Source organism: Erpetoichthys calabaricus, chromosome 3 (assembly GCF_900747795.2).
Source record: "Erpetoichthys calabaricus chromosome 3, fErpCal1.3, whole genome shotgun sequence".
Classification (NCBI taxonomy): domain Eukaryota; kingdom Metazoa; phylum Chordata; class Cladistia; order Polypteriformes; family Polypteridae; genus Erpetoichthys; species Erpetoichthys calabaricus.
In genome coordinates, this window is record NC_041396.2 from 288,921,581 (window position 1) to 288,945,198 (window position 23,618).

The window sequence follows — 23,618 nt, forward strand, 5'->3', positions numbered from 1 at the left end:
TTTAAAATGGTGGTTAAGAGATTCACCATCCAAAGAGAATAAGGATAGATTTGTGCACTGGTCACTATCTTTGTGGAGTGTGCATGATCTCCTTGTGATGACAGTGTATTCTGGTTATCACCCTAATACCAGACACCACAAAATGACGTAAATGGCTATTCTAAACTCACTCTATATAAGTGAATGTGGGTGTGTGCATGCATGTGCCTTGGGACAGATTGGTAATTCATGCAAGATTGATTTAATTAGACTTATACCTTTTAAAAGTATTAGCTACGAAAGTTGCTATATAAACTGTTCAATGATAGATTTTAACTGCACTGGAATGTACTACATACATTTAATAACTATGAATTGTGCTATATAAAATGAAGAGCAACTTACATGTGTTTTTGTAGTTTTCTCAATTCCTTCAGAATATACTTTAGAATAGGGTGGATTGTTTAAGGTGCTGTATAAAATTACAATCCAATTCATAAATGGCATTACTATGGACACTGCATACAATGGAGCATAATAGTTTTGTAATTGGCTTTAGATACAATTGATACAAAAGATACAATGACCACCTCGATAAATATGCTATTCATGATAAGTTTCAGTCGGGTTTCAGAACAAATCACTGTACAGAAACTGCACTCGTTAAAGTTGTAAATGACTTGCAGGTAAATGCAGACAGAGGCCATTTATCTGTTCTCATCCTCTTAGATCTGAGTGCTGCATTTGACACCATTGATCACAATATTCTTAGAAATCGCCTTAGTCAATGGGTGGGCCTCTCTGGCAGTGTCTTAAATTGGTTTGAATTCTACCTGGCAGGTAGAAAATTCTTTGTTAGTTGTAGAAATTACAACTCAAAGACACATGATATTCTATATGGTGTTCCACAAGGCTCTATCCTGGGTCCGCTGCTCTTTTCGATTTACATGCTTCCATTAGGTCAGATTATCTCAGGGCATAACGTGAGTTACCACAGCTAAACTGATGACACGCCGCTATATTTATCAAGACCGCCTGACACCCCGACTCTGTTGTTTCACTAACACAATGTCTTACTTGTGTTTCTAAATGGATGAGTAGTAATTTTCTCAAGCTAAATAAAGAGAAAACAGAAATTTTAGTGATTGGCAATAATGGATATAATGAGGTTATCAGAAACAAACTTGATGCATTAGGATTAAAAGTCAAGACGGAGGTAAAGAATTTAGGGGTAACTGTTGACTGTAACCTGAATTTTAAATCGCATATTAATCAGATCACTAGGACAGCATTTTTTTTCACTTAAGAAACATAGCAAAAGTTAGACCTCTCATATCACTGAAAGATGCTGAGAAATTAGTTCACGATTTTGTTTTCAGTCGGCTAGATTACTGTAACGCACTCCTCTCAGGACTACCCAAAAAAGACACAAATCATTTGCAACTAATGCAGAATGCAGCTGCTAGAATCTTAACTAGGAAAAGAAAATCCGAGCACATTTCTCCAGTTTTGATTTCACTACACTGGTTACCTGTGTCATTCAGAATTGACTTTAAAATACTGCTTATGGGGCGGCACGGTGGCGCAGTGGGTAGCGCTGCTGCCTCGCAGTTGGGTGATCTGGGGACCTGGGTTCAATTCCCGGGTCCTCCCTGCGTGGAGTTTGCATGTTCTCCCCGTGTCTGCGTGGGTTTCCTCCGGGCGCTCCGGTTTCCTCCCACATTCCAAAGACATGCAGGTTAGGTGGATTGGCGATTCTAAATTGGCCCTAGTGTGTGCTTGGTGTGTGGGTGTGTTTGTGTGTGTCCTGCGGTGGGTTGGCACCCTGCCCAGGATTGTTTCCTGCCTTGTGCCCTGTGTTGGCTGGGATTGGCTCCAGCAGACCCCCGTGACCCTGTGTTCGGATTCAGCGGGTTGGAAAATGGATGGATGGATGGATACTGCTTATGGTTTACAAAGCCTTAAATAATCTCACTCCATCTTATATATCGGAATGTCTGACATCTAATATTCCAAATCGTAACCTTAGATCCTCAAATGAATGTCTGCTTAGAATTCCAAGAGCTAAACTTAAAAGAAGTGGTGAGGTGGCCTTCTGCTGTTATGCACCTAAAATCTGGAATAGCTTGCCAATAGGTATTCGCCAGGCTAACACAGTGGAGCACTTTAAAAAACTACTAAAAACACATTACTTTAACATGGCTTTCTCATAACTTCATTTTAATTTAATCCTGATGTTCTGTATATTCAATTAATTATCATAATTATTCATGGTGGCTCTAAAATCTGTACTAACCCCTACTCTCTCTTCTGTTTCTTTTCCTGGTTTTCTGTGGTGGCGACCTGCGGCACCATCACCTAATCAAAGCACCATGGATGGATTAAAAGCCAGAAGTGTACATGACCATCATCATCAAGACCCTCCATGAGAACCCTAAAATACAAAGAGGACTGATCATTTATGTTAGGTAGAATGCCCAGAGGGGGCTGGACGGTCTCATGGTCTGGAACCCCTGCAGATTTTATTTTTTTTCTCCAGCCATCTGGAGTTTTTTTTTGTTTTTTCTGTCCTCCCTGGCCATCGGACCTTACTCTTATTCTATGTTAATTAGTGTTGTCTTATTTTATATCTTACTTTATGTCTTTTTTTCATCATGTAAAGCACTTTGAGCTACATTATTTGTATGAAGATGTGCTATATAAATAAATGTTGTTGTTGTTACTGTATGCTTCAGGCTAGCATTTGTTTTACCAAACATCCTACATAAACTGAAAAATAACCAGGTTTTTATTGCATTGGAACAATCTTCATAAGTGTTATCATTAAGAAAGGGACATAACTTAAAATAAAGAATAATTTACGTTTGTCATTTTCTTGGTTGCTTTAGAACAGGCTGCATGATAATGTTTAGTATGAAAGGGCATATATAAACCTAAGAACGATGGACTTCAGCAATATTTTCAATTGCGCTTGAGTTGATACATGTACAGTTGTGTGAACAAAGGGTTCAAGGAAGAAACCAGCCCTGGATAGGGTACCAGTTCATCACAGGACACAATCTCTCTTGCACACGCAGGCATGCACACAGACACACACACACTTACTCAGACACACTCTAAGTAGATTAAGAGATACCAAGTAATCTTAGTTGAGGAAAACCTCTTAGTTGGAATGAAAACCTCAGAACCTAGTTAAAAAAAAAAAAAGAATAAGCAGACACAGGCAGAATGCAATTTTCCAATAAAGAAAGCAGAGACCTCTATTCTGGTCAATGTGGTGTTTGCACCAGCTTTATCTGAAAACTCCTTTTTTTTCCTTTCGCATCCAGAACTTTGAAATTTTAGATTATTTGTCAAGTGAGAGCAACAGTAAGATGTGATAGACCGTCTATGATTGGTTCCTGCTTTGTGTTAGGACAAGGACAGGCTCTCCATGGCTATGTAATGAAAAGTATGATCGATCGACAGATAGACAGACAGACAGAGGTAGATAGATAGACTGACATGATTTATCTTAAAGAAAATTAAAAACAAAATTCAGCAGCAATTATACGACATAGAATGCTGCAGCAAAAATACTGCAGTCTACCAACCTGCCAGTAAGGGGAATGAGCATGATGCTATTGCACTCTTTCCAGCAGTGCAGCTTATCAGTCTACCGTTGAAGATGCCTTTGGCTTAACTAGAATGGTATGAATGTCAATGCCCATTATGATTAAGTAAAATCAATGAATAAATAAAACATGTATTTCATTGCATTAGGTTGTACTTGAAGACTGCTCACTACTAATTTGATATATAAAATAAACATTGGATACTCAAGCAGGTATTTAATGTTGTACAATAAACTGCACATTGAAGATTGCATTTTGCATCATTCTACGACAGACGTTCAAAAAGTTTCCACACTTTTTTTTTAATTCTATTTATTAAGAATTTCAAAAACAAATTACATCACTTTCCTACATAGTCACCTTTGTTTGCAAAGCAATTTTCCCAGCATCATACCAACTTTTTAATGCCCAATTACTACTCCTTCCGCCTTCACCGTTTCCAGCGAAAATATAAAAGTGCAGAAACTTTTTGAACGTCCCTCGTAGATCACGGATGTTCTGTCTAGTGTATTTCTGGTCTTGTGTCTGAAGATTGTTCTTGTCTTTTCTTTCTGCTGGCCCTCTACAGACTTGTAATGTAATTTGAAAATTCGACTACCAAAAAAGAAGCTACAAACTTTGAAATTACACTTTATGGATTTTCCTATGGGTACCCCATTTTTCTTCCCACATCTACAAAGATATGAATATTAGTCTGGCTAGAAATTCTAATTTTGAGATTGTGGGTTTAAACGGGGCAGGGAGTGGTTTAGAGATGGGCTGGTACCCCGTCAAGGGGTCGTTCCTACCTTGACCCCAATGCTGCCGGGATAAGCTTTGTCCCCTAGCAACCACTAGTTGGATTTCATAGGTTTGAAGGTATAATTTTCTTTTATATATTCTTACCTTAAAAGCTTAAAATTACATAAGTACTGAAACAGATTTGTTTGCATAATTAAATATTCTGCATGTTTCACATAAAGGACTACTGCCTAATGCATAGTCATTTTTTGAAGACTCCACAGGTGAGGTTACTCAGCTCTGACAACAAGGCCACTCTGAGCATACTGACAAAAACAGCTCTGCATAAGTCACTTTGTGTGTCCTCTCGGATATCAGAACACCTCCGTGAGACAATTTCCCTGTACACAGAAGAAATTGATACCTCAAAGATTTTACATTTAAAGCTGTGCATCCTACTTCTACCTCAGTGGTTGGGATCAACAAATGACTTTTAAGATGACAGTGCCTGCTGTTCAATGCAACCCATTTAAAGAGTGGCCTTTTCTCTTGTAACTTTTTGCCATCCATTTGTGAGTTATTCCTGCTATTGTCTGCTGTTCCCAATTAAATGTGATGAACAGAGTCTAAGGATTTTTCTTGTTAGGTGTAATCATAATCAATTGACATATATCTGCCTTTAAAGTTACAATGCTAACATTACCTTCAGTCAAATAAAACAGAAATAATAAGTCATAATTTATTGTAGAACTGAATTTCCCACTGGCCCTCAGTAGGACAAAATGTATTGGAAAGTGAATAGATAGACCAGCGGTTCTCAAACTTCTTTAGAATTTCTTGTGTGGAGGTCCCTTTAAAAATTGTTTGATGGCCCGCGGACCCTTTTATTAAAAATGAAAAAATCAATATTATTTCAAAAAAAATGGGGGCGCCAAATACTTTGCACAAGGGTGCCACATACCCACTGCGCTGCACTGCATAGGTACAGGCTGCTGTGAATAAAACATTTTTTGACAAACATTTATTCAGAAAATATTACGTACATCTTAGTTATTAAATTTAAGTTAAAATTTTAATGGGATAGATGCATCTGCTTGCCTTAACCATTTGCATTGAGCGGGCAATTTCACCACTTAAAAACACAAAAAATGTAAAATATGTTGTTTGTTGATTATCTGTATCCACCTTTAGCACTCTTATTTGCTTCTAAAACATACGAAAACTGTTCGCGAGTGTTTTGATTCTACGAAAGAATCGCTAATTTCTGATAATGATAAAAATAATAAGGGCTGGTTTGTGCCGAGCGATAACGGTGGAAAAACAATGCGGTGGCAGCGAATAACGGAACAGCGGATTAGTGGTCGGGTCTAGGGGGAGGGGGTAATGACGGAGCTCAGTCACTTACTTCTCCTCGGATGGTAAAGGTTAATAATTGTAAAAATATAAATAGTATAAATATGCAATCATTTCTCACGGTCCCACCGAAACCGCGCAGATCCCAGTTTGAGAACCGCTGAGATAGACTGATGAAAAAATTAATAAATTAATAACAAATAAAGCAACCAGATAATGTATCATTATTCTACAGTAGAAAAAATGGTTTACTGGCATTGCAGGGTTAATTGAGAAACTGTAACCTTTACAGAGTTTTAGATTTTACTTGAGGACTTGATTATTAATGTGCTTTTTCAGGTTCAACTTCAATGTTTTACAACTCCAATGTTTTAAGCCTATCCTTACACCCAGCCAGGCCCAAAACAAATATCCCAAGACTCCCTTCAATTAAATTTATTCTTACAAGAAACTGCTTGTTGGCCTGTATAAAATAATCACCAGGGAAGTGAGGGTAAGCATCATCCCTTTCCCCAATGTGACATCTACATCCTCCCAACTCAATGCATTGTTTAACCTGTTCTGGGTTGCTAGGTTGTTTTTTACCTGCATGGTGAATGGCACTACAAAATAAATATAACCCAACAAGCCAAACCTAAAAGTAAAAATTTTAATAAAGACGGAAATTAAAATTCACGAGTTGTAACAAACCCATTACCATCCCCCTGAAACTGGAAAACTCACACTCTTTCATCATGCCAATGTCTACGCAGCGCTTTAGTCGGCAGGCCTGGCAGTGCCTTCGGTTGTCCTTAGTGATGGTGCAGTTACCATTGAAGGGGCAGGTGAACATAGCTTTCCGCTTCATGCTGCGCCTGGAAGATTAAGAAAGTGGAAAGAATCAGCAATGGCTGCATTACAAGACAGACCCTGGACTGACTAGAGGCAGTGGAAAGAAAGAGGATAGCAAAATTACAGGTCACCATACCCAACACTGTCCACCCTCTTTGTGACTAATTTACAGTGTACATCTATTACACTACTATATCATCCTTTCTATCTATCACACTATTCATTATATATATATATATATATATATATATATATATATATATACACAGTATATATATCTTTAATACATCTATCTGATATAGTCCCTTTCATATCTCTTTATTATACAGCACATCTTCTCTATCCATTTATCATATACAATCTGTCATATCTATTATAAAGTACCTTTCTCTTTCAACCAATGTTTACAGTGATTGTCATCTTGAGTTACAGTATGAGAAGTTTTGTGCAATTTGTTTTACCATTTTTACCAAGTGGTGGAAATAAATTATCATTTAGCCACAAGGGGGCACACATCTTACCAAAAGGGGCAATCTAAAGCCAACATTTTCTCCTCTGCAATGTGCTCATCAGGACACATTTCAATTGTACACATGATGTTTCATATATATATCTACAAATGCAAAGGGAAACTAGATTTAGAGAGTGACCACATGTGATTCAAATTTCACACTCTGGAGCCAGAAATGTGAAATGTGTGTGAAATTAAGATTAAGGTTGAATACAAAAACCAAAACTGCTGCTAAACCATATCAATCTCATGCCTGTTCCCTTCCAAAATGCAGTTTTCATTATTAAAACCAAGCACACATCCAAAAGCACCCCACCCCAGTCATTTCATTCTACATTTATCTGTTGCTTAGTCGGTGTCGGACCTTTATGCCAATTCTACCCAGCCAAGCCAAGGTCAACCTATGAAATTAAATAAGTGCATTAACAAAGGAACTTGGTGATTGTGGACACTGTTATACGTGACTGCTGAAACGGGTCCCACAATCCACGTCCTGAAGGCCTAGTGAAAAAGAACTGGGTTTTAGACTACAAAGATGCCAATTCAATTCCTGGCTCCAATGTACTATGTAATCCTGGACAAATTTCATTAATCTTACCTATGTTCAGACAGTAAAAATAGGAGTACAAGCACATAGATATAATACAATTTTTTAACAAACCTTGGGATATGTTCATTATACAAACAACCTTTATTTTATACTAGTCATTTAGCCCGTTACAATAACGGGCGCTAGAACAGTAGTGCATAAACATTAGTAGGAACAGTCTATATTAAATGGCAAGGGACTTTGACCTCATTCTTTTTGTTCGTCGTATTTTTCTTTGTCTTTCAGCCTTTCTTTTGTTGATGTTTACCTGCTGAGCTGACCGCCGTGTATTGTGTGTCTTTAATTTTCTGTGACAGTAATACTGTCTTGTACGGCTCTATTCAATAAGGGCGTGCACAAAAAGGCAAGCTTCAAAAGGGCGACCTCAATTGAGTGCAGCGAATAAAGGCGTTCGTAGATAATTTAGTTCAAATGGCTCTGGAATATGTGAAGAGCAACAAAGGTGCAGATCTTTATTTACGCGCGCCTTTAATCGCTGCGCCCAATTGAGGTCGCCCTTTTGAAGCTCGCCTTCGAACGCCTTTATTCGCCGCGCTCAATTGAGGTCGCCCTTTTGAGGCTCGCCTTTTTGTGCACGCCCTTATTGAAGGATGCCTGTGTGCACCCTTATTGAAGGATACCGTCTTGTACATCCGCTGGCTTGTACGTCCGTAATATACCTTTAATTTTCTCTGGCAGTAATACAGGCGTGCGCGTCGGTAATATGCCTTTAATCTCCTCTGACAGTAATACTGGCTTGTATGTGGCTGTAATATGCGTCACTGTATTGTGTACCTTTAATTTCCTCTCGCAGTAATACTGGTTTGTATTTCCGTAAAACGCCTCTAACTTTCTCTGACAGTAATATCGCACATCGCACCGTGCCCCGCGCACGCGCACTTCATCAGAAGACACCCACACACGGACACCTGGACGCACATAGGGATTTTATATATATAGATAATGGTTTTATATTTGAGCTGTCAAGCAAAATAACGCCTTTTTTTGGCAAACTAAAAGGATTACAATATGCATGCTTTCAAGGCAACTCATGACTATTCTTCAGGCAGATGTAATCATTTTTTGTACATATTGTATGGTTTCAAATGAACACAAGAGAATTTGAATGACCTATTCAGGGTTATGTTGCTAGTCAAAGTTTGGTATTGAACCAGCAAACTTGTGGCTTGAAGTTCAGGTTTTAAGTGATATGCCTATGCAGTGCAAACATATATAAAATAAGATGGTAGTTCAATTTTTGACCTGCAAATCAACAAAATGTTCACAAATAAAATCAAACAAAATTCTAGAGCTTTATATTGTCAAAGCACACTGAGGCAGTGTTCATGATTGAAACATACTATATAAAAAAGTAGTCTGTTAACCTGCTTACAAGTCCATCCATCCATCCATTTTCCAACCCGCTGAATCCGAACACAGGGTCACGGGGGTCTGCTGGAGCCAATCCCAGCCAACACAGGGCACAAGGCAGGAACCAATCCTGGGCAGGGTGCCAACCCACCGCAGGACACACACAAACACACCCACACACCAAGCACACACTAGGGCCAATTTAGAATCGCCAATCCACCTAACCTGCATGTCTTTGGACTGTGGGAGGAAACCGGAGCGCCCGGAGAAAACCCACGCAGACACGGGGAGAACATGCAAACTCCACGCAGGGAGGACCCGGGAAGCGAACCCGGGTCTCCTAACTGCGAGGCAGCAGCGCTACCACTGCGCCACCGTGCCGCCCGCTTACAAGTCTATTGGTAAAATATATATGTAAACATTTATAAGTGGGCAGCAGGGTGGCACATTAGGTAGCATCACTTTCTTTATGGATCCAGCATCCTGGGTCTGTGTGGAATTTTCACATTCTCCTTGTGCTACTCATGCAAAACATACGCTAGTTAGACTGGCAACTCTAAACTGGACTTGTATGAATGGGGGCTGGAATTCACTAGATTGAGACTCTTTTCTACTGTGCAGGTAATGCTGCTAGGATAGAGTTTGGAACCCTATGACAAAAAGTTGTGTTATGTAACTTCGCATTTGTAAAGCTGTTTCAGTTGATATTTAGTTGGTATAATAAAAATATTTTTAAGAGCCTTCGCTTAATAAAGATAGTAATGTTTGGAAGAGCTGAAGGAACAAGGAATGAAGGAAAACAGAAAAAAGATAGTTGGATGATATCAGGGAATGGACTACAATGGATATCCCTAATGCAGTGCACTTGGCTCAAGAAAGGAAACGACCCTGGTCAAGATAAAAGGCTTCCACCATTGGCTCTGACGATCCATAGGACTATGGGGGTCAAACAATAAATAGCAACTTTCTATAATGTACAATGAATAAACAATCACATACACTGTAGGAATAAAAATAAAATACTGTTAAGGTTAATTGGTGATTCTAAATTGGCCCACTGTGTGTGAGCATTTGTTGGTCCTGTGATAGACTGATGTTCCATTCAAGGTTGATTCCCGACTCTCACCAGTGCTGCCAGGAATTGCTACAGGCCAACCCTGAACTGGATTAAGCATGTTTGAGAATGATTATATTATGTAATGTTATTCTGCCCTTGAAATGATCCTTTGACTGGTATTCAGAAAGAAAAGCACCATGTAGTCTGTTATATGTATAAAAATAAGTGCAATGTAATTGTGTCCAGAAAGGTGATATATTTTGTCTGTTGACTCTCACTTGTTAGAATTATATGTAAAAAATTACACTGTAGGAGCAGGACTGGTGTCTTTGCATGGTGTCCACCAAATAAGAGAACTACATAGAATAAAGATGGTGTGAGGTCATGGATGATTGGTGCTCTTATGGGGAGTCAACAGAGCATTTACTCTGGCCTCCTTCACGTCAGAAAGGTCTCACAAGGGTGGGCCCGCAAAGACACACCAGTATTTGGGTGGGGGTATGGCAATATACAATAATAAATAAAAATTCTACAATGAATAAATAAGCAACCAAATAAACAAGTTGACAAATGAATAAATGTTAAATTAATTCTAAATTTGGCCTGATTCAAGTGTGGGTGTGTAAGAGCAGGCCATGAGATGCATCCCAGCCAGGGTTGCTTCCTGCGTTGCACCTGCTGCCAATGAGAAAAGCTCCAGTTTCCCTGTGACCCTGAACTGACTAAGCTGGTTTGAGAATGCTTGGACACTGATTCAATTCCTGGATGTGATGTATTCTATGCAAAGTTCCTATTTTTTCACTTTTGACTTCCTGCAGAACCATGATTTCCTACAACAGAAATTCATGCATGACTGACATCCTTAAACTGGTCTGTCATAGTTCCCAGCAATGTCTTTTTGCCAATTATTCCTTCTGCTGCATGTCAGCACATACAGTATGCATTCAACCTAAAACCTCAAGGCTATCATTTAATTCTCAACTCTGGCTCACCGTGTGACCCTAAGCAATTCATCCAACATGCTAGGCTTTAATTCACATATAATGTACCTCTGCTTTTTAATGTGAAACATCACTACGTTGCCCTTGACCCTCTTTCTGGATGAAATATGGAATCTTGGCAAGGATGATGTATGATAAGATATCTGAGTATACATGACTCATTCCAGCAGTTTGTTCACATTCTGCTTCCTTGGTGCAAAGTGCAGAGAGGAAGAAGCATTTGGAGCCACAAGAGGGGAGAGGCAGCAAGGCAGGCTCAGAGTAAATCTTGCTAATCCAAGACAGCATACACATCACAACCTGAGACAGGTTATTTAAGTATAGGTTGGCTACACCTGCAGATTGGGTCAGCAGGATGGTGACATTTGAGTGGTCCAGATCTAAAGAAGCGAATCTGGTATGGGTCAAGTGGTTCAGCCAACCCATTTACAGCAATGTGTCTAGAGACTGTTTGTGTAAGGTAAATTAACTCTTTTCAGTTTGTTAAAGACTTGTTACAACACTATCAGTGTGCAATCAGTGAACAGAACTATACAAAACTAAGCCTAGAATCATTTCAACAGAACAGACAAGAAGACACCTGCACCAGCTGCTTTAATAACCTGCTTGGAGTATTTGTGGTGGAGAAAAGGAGAAACACTAAGATAAAGCTTAGTGTTTTATCTATTAACTTATGATGGGCCATATGGGAGACTCCCTATTTAGCTAATCACTATTGTCTCCCTTGCTCTCAAGTGCCCCTTTAAACTTAAATTAAGTCCCCGTGTTCACTTTAGGAAACCTTTCACCCAAATGTTAGCTAGCTTCATTCACAACTTGTGCCTCATCCTGTTGTCTGGATAGCTGCCATTCAGAAGATGGGCAAACAACCCATAATTTTTTTTTTTGGACAAAGTTCAGATGGCTGGGAATTGATCCAAAGTTCCCAATCAGCTCTACTAGCAGCCACTATCACACACACACACAAAAAAAAAGAAAAAAAAAGTGATAAGATACTAGGAAAATTCAGTTCCAAATAAATGCAAGCATTTTTACTGAATGACATGCTAATACATAATCACTTGACAGTGTACACTATGGGAACTATGAACTCCACAGTGGCAGAGTCACAAAAAAATCACCTCCTTTAAGGGAGAGTTAGCGTGTTATATATAATTTTTACCTTTATTTTTAGAACATTATAAAATCAGAAGATTTTTGATGAGAACAGGCCATTCTGCCCAACAAAGCTCATCAATACATTTCACCTAATTCCTGTAAAATAGCATCAAGTCTAGTTCTGAAGGTCCCTGAAGTCCTACCAACTACCACACTACTTAGTAACATTTTCCTTGTGTTTTTCTTTCTCTGTGTAAAGGAAAACATCCTAATGTTGTGTATGAGATACGCTCTTATCAAGTTTCCAATTGTGTTCCCATGTTCATAATCAGCTCATATTTTACATTAACACTTATGGTCCACAGTATTAATTCCTTTCATGATTTAAAATACTTAAAGCGTGTCACGCCTTACTCTCCTTCTGCTTAAACTGAAAAGGTTTAACTCTGTTAATCTTTTCTCATACCCTGCAGTTCTGTCAACAGCCTAGTCACTATTCTCTAGTCTTCTTCTAGAGCTGCTATATCTTTTTTGAAGCTTGGAGATCAAAACTGCACACAGTACTCCAGAGGTGTTAGAAAGCTTAAGCATACCTCCTTTGACTTACAGTATATTATATACAGTACTTTGTGAACACAATGTAACTGAGCACTCTGTAAGCTTTCTTAATTACTTCTTAACACTAGAATTACCAGAGCCTACGAAAAAACTCGTAAATCCGTCCCACCTTAAATCGCGTCTTAAATCCGTTTGCACCTCTCCGCCAGAGTCCTTTGTCATCGAAATGTGCTGATAAACAAAAGCTACTAGCAGCCAGCTATTCCATCCCCCCACCGACTTAGAATGAACTTCTCTCCTAGCTCAAGCCTTGCCTTGAACAACAGACAACTTCTTCACGTCACTTTCGCTGGCTAATAGACTGCTGCACCGCAATACAGCTCTGCTTGGCACCATGAATAAAGTGCGACGGGAACTTCCACCTGCAGCTAAAGTCAGTTCAGTACATGAACAATTCTCCACGCTGGTGTTTAGATCTCCCAGTGCCATGCTGACAGTGTATGTGCCCAAAAAGATGAAGTCTGTCTGCATTCTCAGCACAATGCACCATGATGTGGAGATTGGGCAAGATAAAAAAAAAAAAACCAAACACGGTCACAGACTACAACCACATGAAGGTATGCTAATGAAAAAAATATTAGTGTGACGAAGTATTCTGGTGCTATTCTGGTGATAAAATGATTTCTTCAAAATGTCACATATATTTGTCTTTCTTTTTTCCCCAGCGTGGCGTTGACATCATGGACCAGAAGGCGCGTGCTTGTTCAGTGCGAACAGGAACACGCAGGTGGCCGGTTGCTGTGTTCTACAACATCCTTGACCTAGCAGCGATGAACGCACACGTACTGTATAAGGCATGCACGGGGTCCGCTGAGAAAAGAAGAGTGTTCATAGCTCACCTTGCAGAGGAACTTCGTCGTCGCTTCTTACAGGAAAAGGCGATGGAAAAAGAAAAGATGATACAGCATCAACAAACTTCCGTTCTAAGACCTCAGCTTCCCCCAGGGAAGAAAGTACAGTGTCAGGTGCTCATTCACTGTAATAGGAACCATAGCACAGAGAGGTGTGTACACTGCAACAAGTACACATGTCGTAAATGTAGGAATGGCGGACCTTGGGTGTGTGGGAACTGTTAATATTTGAATGTGATGATTTTATATAGATCGGAAATCAGCAGTTCTTAACATTGCACCACGCAAGCTGTTGTATCAACCACCAACTGTAACTTGCTTTCTTTATTCTTCGGTTATAGTCTTGAATAAAAGTGCACTTTTATTTATGTGAAACCAGCTGTGTCAGATGGGGTTGTATGGATTGATTCTGAATGCGACTGCGAGAATGAAAAGTGAATTAAAAAAAAAAAAAAAAAAAAGCTAACCTTTACCAGTATCATAAGTTACACCGGCTGTTACAGACTGAAATCAAATTTATGTTGTTATTCTAAAATTGTAAGAATAAGAGCAGTTCATTTCCCGAAGTGGAGCCGTGCGGGATCGAACTCACCACCCTCTGATTCCCAGTCAGGAGCTGATACCATTACGGCACCGCGGCGGTTGTAGTAAGAATGTCAATGTGGCATGCTAACGCGGCTTTTTTTTTTTTTACATTTTTTGAATGAAAGCGCACGTGTTCTCTTATTTGTACCTTTTGTGAAAGTGTTTCTTTGATATATGGACTTCAGGCTTCATACGTTATATAGTTTATGCCTACGTTTTGTCATTTACTATTAGAATATGAAAAACGTTTCTGTTTTAAAAATGTGTTTGCACAGCCTACTATAGAAATGGAACACACATGAAATGCGTGTATTCCAAATAACGCTAGAATTATTTCCACTCTAAAACTCCACTTCAATCCCAGGTAATCAAATCAAGGCAAGGCTTGAGCTAGGAGAGAAGTTCATTCTAAGTCGGTGGGGGGATGGAATAGCTGGCTGCTAGTAGCTTTTGTTTATCAGCACATTTAGATGACAAAGGACTCTGGCGGAGAGGTGCAAACGGATTTAAGACGCGATTTAAGGTGGGACGGATTTACGAGTTTTTTCGTAGGCTCTGGTAATTCTAGTGTTAATACTGTCTTGGAGTTGATGGTGAAGAGTCTACTGTGACTTTGAAATCCTTCTCATAAGGACTACTTTCATTTTTCAGACCTCCCATTGAGTATTCAAATCTAATACTTCTATTTCCAATGTGTAATAGTTTACATTTCCTTACGTTAAATTTAATCTGCCGCAAATCTGCTCAAGCCTGTATGTTGTCCAAGTCGCTCTGTAATGATTCAACACGTTCTTCTTATCTGCCAATCCACCCAGTTTGGTATCATCTGCAAACTTACCCAGCTTAATATTCATAACATCTATCAAAATAATTTATATATATTAAAAATAGCAGCGGATGTCACACTGACTCCTGTGGGACACCACTATTTACATCCTCTAATTCAAATAAGGTACCATCAACCTCTGATTCCTATGTTTTAGCCAATTCTGCACCTATCTACACACAACACCCTAAAGTCCCACTTCTCTCATTTGATGCCCAACTTTCCATGTGGGAGTTTATTAAATGCTATTTGAAATTCAAATTAATAATATCATATGCACCACTCTAATCATATCCTCTTATTGTCTCCTCATAGAATTCCACAATGTTATTAAAACACAACTTCCCTCAACCAAACCTACGTTGACTGTTCACTAAACACATCTGTTCTTACCATGTGCCGCTCCATCTTTCCCATAATTTTGCATGCATTAATTGACCCATGATGCACATTAATTTTACTAAACTATAGTTGTTAGGATCAACCCGTAGGATAGGACTGACTGGGTGTTTTGTCTGTTTTAAAAAAGCACTTTAATTTTGGCAGTTAAAGGTTTATATAGCATGCGTTGGCATAGAGTATATTAATATAAGGTGTGATAGACGGCTGGCGTTTCAGTCCGGCCGGGACGTCCCTCATCAGAACAAACCAGCCTTTTCAGGGCACTACATCCCCCGGGACGGTAGATGGCCGCTCCCCTGGATGGAAATGGTTCCTCAGATTCCCGCAGGGCAGTATGGGACATGGAGTACGTCTCTTCAGCCCTGTTAGGTACCGTGGGTGCCACCAGGGATAGCTCACCAAGAACTCAGGGAGTATTACCGTGACACTAACCTGGAAGTACTTCGGAGTCATGAGGATGGAAACCCGCAGTATTGCCGGGATACTTGAAGAAGGCATTTGACCCGGAGAAGGAATACTTCCAAGTCATGGACTTTAAAAAGACTATGGGAAACCCAGCAGATCGAGCCGGAGTTGGATGGGAGTGTGACGGAGCTGCTGGGAGTGGAGGATTGGTATCTGTAATTGATTATTGATTTATTATTGTGAATTGTGGAGTGTGCCATGCTTTGTTCACTATTATTGAAGAAAATATTAAAGAAATATTCTTGGTGTTTTAAACGTGTGTCCTGGACGTCTGTCTGGTGGGTTCAACGGGGCAACAGCGCCTCTAGCGTCCACAAAGGTAATACATTTATCCAATGTTATTTTGATTGCATCAGACTGTTCTTTTATATTGAGGCTCATGTTTGAAATAAAGCAGTTGTCAAATAGATTTGTCTCCAGACTTTTGTTAATTTCTGTTGTGAGTGCTGTCCTGGATCAATTTACAGCACAATCACCCTTTTTATACTGTATATTAGGATATTATTTGTCATTTTACAGTACTTAGGAAGTTCCCCAGTGCACAGTGACTTTCTAAACATATGAGTAACTCATTAACCTTTTTAAGCACTTGAAGATAACGTTATCTGGTCCTGGTCATTTGTTAGATTTCAGCATATTTAACCCAAGCAGTACTTTTACCTATTTCCAAATCACTCAATACCTAATCCCTGAATACTACTGAGAGGTTATCCACTTACTTACATGTGAAAACTTCAGAAAAATGCAAGTTTAGAGCAATTGCTATTTCACTATTTCTACATTTTCATTCCTCCCTTACTAGTTCTAAAATATATCACCTTCTCCTTGACTGTTCTTTTACTACTAAAATACTGAAAGAACCTATTTGGGTCATCCTTCACCTTATTTACAATATTCCTCTCTAACTGCCTTTCAACTTCCTTCATATCCATCTTAATGGTTTATTAATGGAAATTACTGTTTGCATGGTGGAGGGATTATCTCTAACATACTCCTGAAATAAGGCCTCTATCACCAATGCTTTCCATCTGATTCTAGAAGTCCTTACTATGACGTGGCTTATCATTCAACTGAAGAAGACATGCATTTAAATTTTGCTTTACATAAATGGTAAACCGGGCGGCACGGTGGCGCAGTGGTAGCGCTGCTGCCTCGCAGTTAGGAGACCCGGGTTCGCTTCCCGGGTCCTCCCTGCGTGGAGTTTGCATGTTCTCCCCGTGTCTGCATGGGTTTCCTCCAGGCGCTCCGGTTTCCTCCCACAGTCCAAAGACATGCAGGTTAGGTGGATTGGTGATTCTCAATTGGCCCTAGTGTGTACTTGGTGTGTGGGTGTGTTTGTGTGTGTCCTGCGGTGGGTTGGCACCCTGCCCAGGATTGGTTCCCTGCCTTGTGCCCTGTGTTGGCTGGGATTGGCTCCAGCAGACCCCCGTGACCCTGTGTTCGGATTCAGCGGGTTGGACAATGGATGGATGGATGGATAAATGGTAAACCCCTCACCCTTTTCTTTTCTTTCTGTCCTTCCTAAAATATGTGTAACCATCTATGTTATGGCCCAGTACCAACATACAATAAATAACTTTAGACCCATTTCAAATGTACCCGTTCTCTGAAAAATACTTGAAAAAGTAGTCGCCATGCAGCTTCAATCTCACCCTACGCATCACAATTTATTTGAAAAATTCCAGTCTGGTTTCTGGATTTGTCCTACTACAGAAACCACATTAGCGCATGTTGTAACCTTTATTCTAATATCCTCTGATAAAGGAAAGATTTAAGAACAGCACTTGATACTTCTGACCATTCCATTTTATTACATAGGCTGGAAAATATTAGGCTCAGTTGTTGCTTGGTGTGGCCTGCAGGGGGAACTCCAGTCACCCTAACACAACACTGACAGACGCAGACAAAAGTTGAAAGCACAACACAGGCTTCACTCAGTGGAAAACACTTTCCTTTTGTTTCTCACCTGCAGTGCACAGTACAGCAAGCAACAACAACACAATAAACACATGACTTTGTCGTCTTCTTCTTTCTCTGTCTAGTCTCTCTTTCTCTCTCTCCTTCTTCCTCCACCCCTCCTCCGGCAAGCTTTGTCTCAAGACACTGGCACTCGAAGCAGTGGTAGCTGGCTCCTTTTATGCCACACCCAGGAGCACTTCCGGTGGCCCGTTATTATGATGTGGAAATACTTCTAGGTGAAGTACTAGCCCATTCAGCAGCCCCTGGCGGCACCCACGGAATACAACAGGACTGTGCCGAACTGCAGCTCTCATGGAGCCCTGTTGGAATCCAAGGCACTGCTGCAGTCCAGGGGGGCTGCCATCTATCGCTCCGTGGGAGATAATGCTGTCTCACCTGGTGCTTCCTGGCCAGGTAAGGGCCTCGGCCATCCACCACACTAGTTAAGCCCCTTGCCTTGCAATGCATTACGCAGTACTCTTGCTTTGTTTGTAAAACAGTTTCCGTCACTGCCATCCGTCACTGTGTCAGGGACTATATTAATACCCATTACCACCACCCACCATATGTGTGCTTCCTGTGATCATCCCACTTGCTTTTTATCCCCCTCATCAAAGTCACATATCATTATCGCCTACACCCCCTTAAACTCACTTCAGTTCACACTATTTCCACACCAGGACTTATTGTGCTGGATGCAGCTAAATCACAATCTTTACGTTATAAACCTTTGTTTTAAATTTTTTTATACTTAAAATTCCTCAAAATATCATCCTGAGGAAAAGGTTTCATGCCTAGACTTTCCTATAAATAAGAACCCTGTGAGACTTAAGGATAATTTATTCAGTATTCTTTCAAATTAAACAGAGACTATACACATTACTTAATCAATGTACCAAACCTCTGAACCTAACCTGTTAATCTTTAACCCTTAGTCCTATATCTCCCCAAAATCAAGCTTGCAAACTCTGAATTTGTACGTGAGCTCTGGGTGTGTTGACAGCACTTTGGAGTAAACGTCTAATGGAGAGTATCTAAAACTAAACCAGTATGAGCCGGCTCACTGAGTGTTGAATTTTTTTTTTTTTTTGTGGATTTGTGGCCTGTTTCTGAATTCAAAAGCTCATGACATTGGGGGTGTGGAGGGGAGGATAAAATATTTTTTAAGCTGTTTTTCTATCTTCCACCCTCATTCCAATCGCTTCCAGATGGCGCATCCCACAAGCCTTGCTGATGGTGGATGTGAGAGACAACCTCTGTCTGGCTTGTGGTTTACATGTTTATGCAGCACAATGCAACAGAACACTGACAGAATGAGTGAAGAAGGACTACTGTGACATTCAGCACTCAGAGCCATGAAAACCTAAACAAAGGTCCAGGTAAATAGCTGTCTTTAGGGTACAACAGTATGGAATAAAAACAAGCTGCCTTTAGTACATGAGGAAATGGCACATAAGTTGCCATACCCAAGGAAGGGTATTATTGCTTCATGATAGTGCATAAAAATGATTGGTAAATGAATTTCACAATAATAGCATCTAAATTGATTAGAAAATAATTTATTTGGATGATAGACTGCCTAAAACAAAAAAAAGGGGATGCTCATTTCTCCAGATAATTGTTAGTAGAAAAAGTTATTGACAAGGGATCATTATGGCCAACAGGCTACAGACACATAACACACATTGACAGCCAATTCAGAAGAAGATATTTTGGATAAAATGATTGACAATGAATTAACTTAGCAGTTGGCTGTTAACATATATATTGACTAACAACTGATTCTAAATGATAACATGTCAGTTCTATAGATGAGTGCACAACAAATGAGTTAACAGCAATTCCAACAACTAACAAGATATAAAAATGACCTACAAGGTAATTTTGCAGCAGATGGGTTGAACAAAAAAACTAATAGATGGCTGGTTACATATTAAAATAACCTGAGAATTTTCTTGGTGTTTGGTGTTTATTAAAAAAAATATACATATTGACAAGATAGCTCAGATGACTGTTGGCACAGAATATGTGAGAAGTCAATTGTGCAGATAACAGTTAAAAAAAAAAGTTAAACTGATAAAAAACTAGAAACACAAAGTTAAGTAAATTCAAGTCAATTCCACAGATGACTAGTTGCACTTAATGACTTGAAAAATCAGTTGCATCATTAAAGTTTTTATATGTAAATATGCTTATGTATACAAATGTATAAATGTATACAAATGGATTTTGGGAGTTCTGTTCCTGCTGTTATTTGTAAACCCATTTTGCACAGAAGTAGGAAATTGCACATAAATATATAGGAATCCACAAAAATGTATAATGCTTTATTACTTATTTTACAGAACTTTTCAAATTAATTAAAAAATTTCAGTAGATGCAGTATTACTGTACTTTAAATTACAAAACACAAATAATTGAAAATAAAGTTTGAGCCACAGGTATTTACTGTATGTCAACTTTATGTGTAAATAGCACTTTTTGATAATGAAACAGTATTCATGGAGTTAGAAAAAGCATAATGATGGCCATAATGATGGAGAGAAAACCCATCAATAACTAAAGATTGTGAAAGATATGCTATCTTTGCTGCTCTGCTTTAAAAGAATACATGGATGGAATGCATACTTAGCATGCTGGGAATTATAAGCAATAGATACTACCACTCAACTAAACAGACAGCTCCCAACTAAGTTGCTTACCCATGACTTATTTGTGCAGCCATGGGCTCCACCAGTTACATTCAATGACACGTGTGCATGGAAACACAAAATGACTAAAATTTTTCACAAAGTACATACTGTACCATACTGTGCCTCAGTGTTAGTAACAGCTGCTATGTATCATCTACAATAATAATAGTTCACTTAAATTGCTGATTAAACTTTTATTTGAAAAGGAACTTTTCTGGATTTTACATGCTCATTCATATCTGTTGTGATGGATGGCTGGCGAGAGTTCCCGGCCCTCACCCCCAGGCCGCCAGGAGGAGCTCTCCCGACAGCGTGGTCGTGCCCCGAATTCCAGCAGGGCCTCATGGACTTTGTAGTTTTTATACACAGCCCTGCTGGATACCTTGGGGACCACCGGGAGTCGCTGTAGGGAGGCTCATGGACTCTTATGTGCCCTATAACCTGGAAGTACGTCCTGGTCACGTGAACAGGAGAGATGACGTACTTCCAAGTTGAAGAAAAGGACTTCTACCCTGACTCGGAAGTAATAAGGATTTGTGGACTGTTGGGCAGGAACACCTCCGGGTCAGGGAGTATAAAAGGACTCTGGGAAAGCCCAGACACTGAGCTGAGCTGGGAGGTAGGGTGGCTAAGTGTCTGGGAGAGGAGGATTGGTATTGTGATTATTGTATTGAGAATAGTGGTGATTGTAGGAGTAGTGTGGAGTGGAGGGTGCTTGGTGCACTGTATGATTATTTAATAAATAATAATTATACTTTTACCTGGTGCTTAGAGTGGTACCTGAGGGTTCAAGAGGTCGATAAACGCCTCTACTGCTACACTGTGTAATTACCGAAAGACAAGACAAGAGCCCTGTATTCTAAGACCAACCTGTAAATGTTTATGTTATATATGTTTGTGTCTTTTATGCCTAGCTATTAGTCATTAATATTAAATCTTTGTTTCTTTAAATGTTATTTAAAGAAGGTGAAACTTAATGTTATTTTGTATTATAACATTGTAACTGTTAACTATGCATATGACAAAAACCTTGAAATGCAAAAATGGGTATGTTACTCTTTGCACACAATAATAATTAAGAAGATACAATGTAAAAAAAACAAGTAAATTCTAACACGAAAATACTTTACCAAATTAGTTAACTCTACCTCTGATTAATTTCACCAGTTCTGCAGCACATTGATAAATACCAAATGAGTAACAAGTTCATTTTAAAAACATACATGATTGGCTGTATAAATATGAAGCACCATGTGTCTCAGTTCTAGCCCCATAACTAACAGTCTTACATCAGTAACATGTCAGGCGCAAAATATGGTAGCGTTTTAAAATCAGTTTCCATTGCTCACAAGTCTAAAATTTTTCCCACAGAATTGAATTTACATGTTTGTCACTCTGGTAGTTTATCAGCATTTTCAGCTATGCCAACTAGATTGTTTTGGTCCTTTATAGCTCAACTTATGAAAGGCTATAATCCTGATCTACCTTTTTTGCAAAGTATTGTGCAATAGAGTTAACTGTGAAACTTTCTATATAAAGTAAGGTAACATGTTTACAACTGATAAATCATTGATAACTGGATAAGGATACACCAGAGCAGGCTGCCAGTTATGTACCCAATTGGCAATTGATTAAGCTGAAACAATCTGGCCTGATGTTGGCACCTGCTGACTGACCTGTGTACAGCCGTAGCAATGTAATAATTGCCTCCCTTGCCTGGTTATGAATGGGTTGACCATACATACATTTTGAACTAGCCAGTGGCAACATACTGTACTGCATCAGCAGTAGACAGCTAGATGGGTCTGCTGCTGCTCCTGACGCCACTTGATTCAAGAGTAGAAAAGGGTTATTTATAAACAGACCCTTCCCAATCTACCTAAAAGCAGCTCAGGTGAGAAATCGTTTCAACTTACCTAAAAAAACCTTTGCAGCCCTCACAGGTCATGGCATTGAAGTGAAAACCGGTAGCTTTGTCTCCGCACACCCCACATATCCGTGGAACATTGCGGTCGAATTCGTCAGTGGAGGTGATACCTGAAGTAGTCACTGATATGGCTGCCATAGCTGTTGGGAGACAGAGAGAGAGAGAGAGAGAGAGGGGAAATTACAAAGATGCTATTAGCCATCGTCCACATCCAGTATAAACACTGAAATATTCTATAGAATCCCACAGCCCTCATTTCATTAGATGACCTTCAGCTCCAAAGGTTTCTAAATGCTTGATTAATGCATCTTTCCTCAACTGCCACTTCCCTAAAAAAGCATGAATATGCATACTAATCACACCACTTCATTCTAAAGGAACTTCCTTGTTCATCCAAGTAGCTTATAGACAGCCATATACGTAAATGACCTTGTATTACATTGAAATGTGTTTTTATTGGGTTGGTGATTCTCTTAAATGAGCTATAAACCTGAAATATTGATTTGGGCATCTCTTACTAACCAGGCAAAAACTAAAATCTTCAACATGAGATAAACTGAATTGAACCTATCTCATTGCCTTACCCATTGATGATATCTACACCATTAAGACCACCACCAGCATGAAAATTAACTGAAACACAAAATCACTCCACTTAACTGTCAGCAAATTTAATATTCCATTTTCTCTCATGATGGTTACTGCTATAAAAGTTGCTATACAAAAATCAGTACTGGAAGAGTAATCCAGTGAATAATGCACTGTTTAAATCTACCAACAACATTTGGCTTAAAGGAAATAATTATCTACTTTTACAATGGTGAGTCGGCATTTTTCTCCTTTTATAAGTGGGTACATGATGGTACAGTGAATAGGTGCACTCTGAATTCCACCTCAGCCACTGTTTCAAGTTAGCACATTTTCTCAAAGTACTCTGTTCTCCCCAAATCCACAAAGATGTATGTGTTAAGTTATTTGGCAATTCTAAATTAGCCCTTTGTGAGAGTAACTGTGGATATATACATGAGAGGGACCAGTGATTCGATGATCATGGGGACAGGCTCTAGCCTCACTCAGCACTAAAGGACTAAATGGGTGTGAACATGTGTCATCAAAGGCAGCATATAAAATTAACCTTTATAAATAATTTTTAAGGCCACGTATGAAT

The 23,618-nt window shown here is 39.4% G+C and overlaps 2 protein-coding genes across 5 annotated transcripts in view; one reads left to right on the forward strand and one right to left on the reverse strand.

The window, feature by feature from the left end:
- Positions 1–23,618, forward strand: part of slc48a1a (solute carrier family 48 member 1a) — a 1,064,469-nt gene that overhangs the window by 832,270 nt on the left and 208,581 nt on the right. The gene's annotated exons all lie outside the window — the stretch shown is intronic.
- Positions 1–23,618, reverse strand: part of LOC114644657 (vitamin D3 receptor A) — a 177,549-nt gene that overhangs the window by 52,033 nt on the left and 101,898 nt on the right. For all 4 annotated transcript variants that reach the window (XM_028792701.2, XM_051924361.1, XM_051924360.1 and 1 more), the window contains 2 exons: positions 22,440–22,590; positions 6,390–6,520 (listed from right to left, as the gene is read on the reverse strand). In XM_028792701.2, the coding sequence (XP_028648534.1) occupies positions 6,390–6,520; positions 22,440–22,588 (280 nt within the window). In that variant the 5' untranslated portion in view covers positions 22,589–22,590. The remainder of the gene's footprint in view (positions 1–6,389; positions 6,521–22,439; positions 22,591–23,618) is intronic.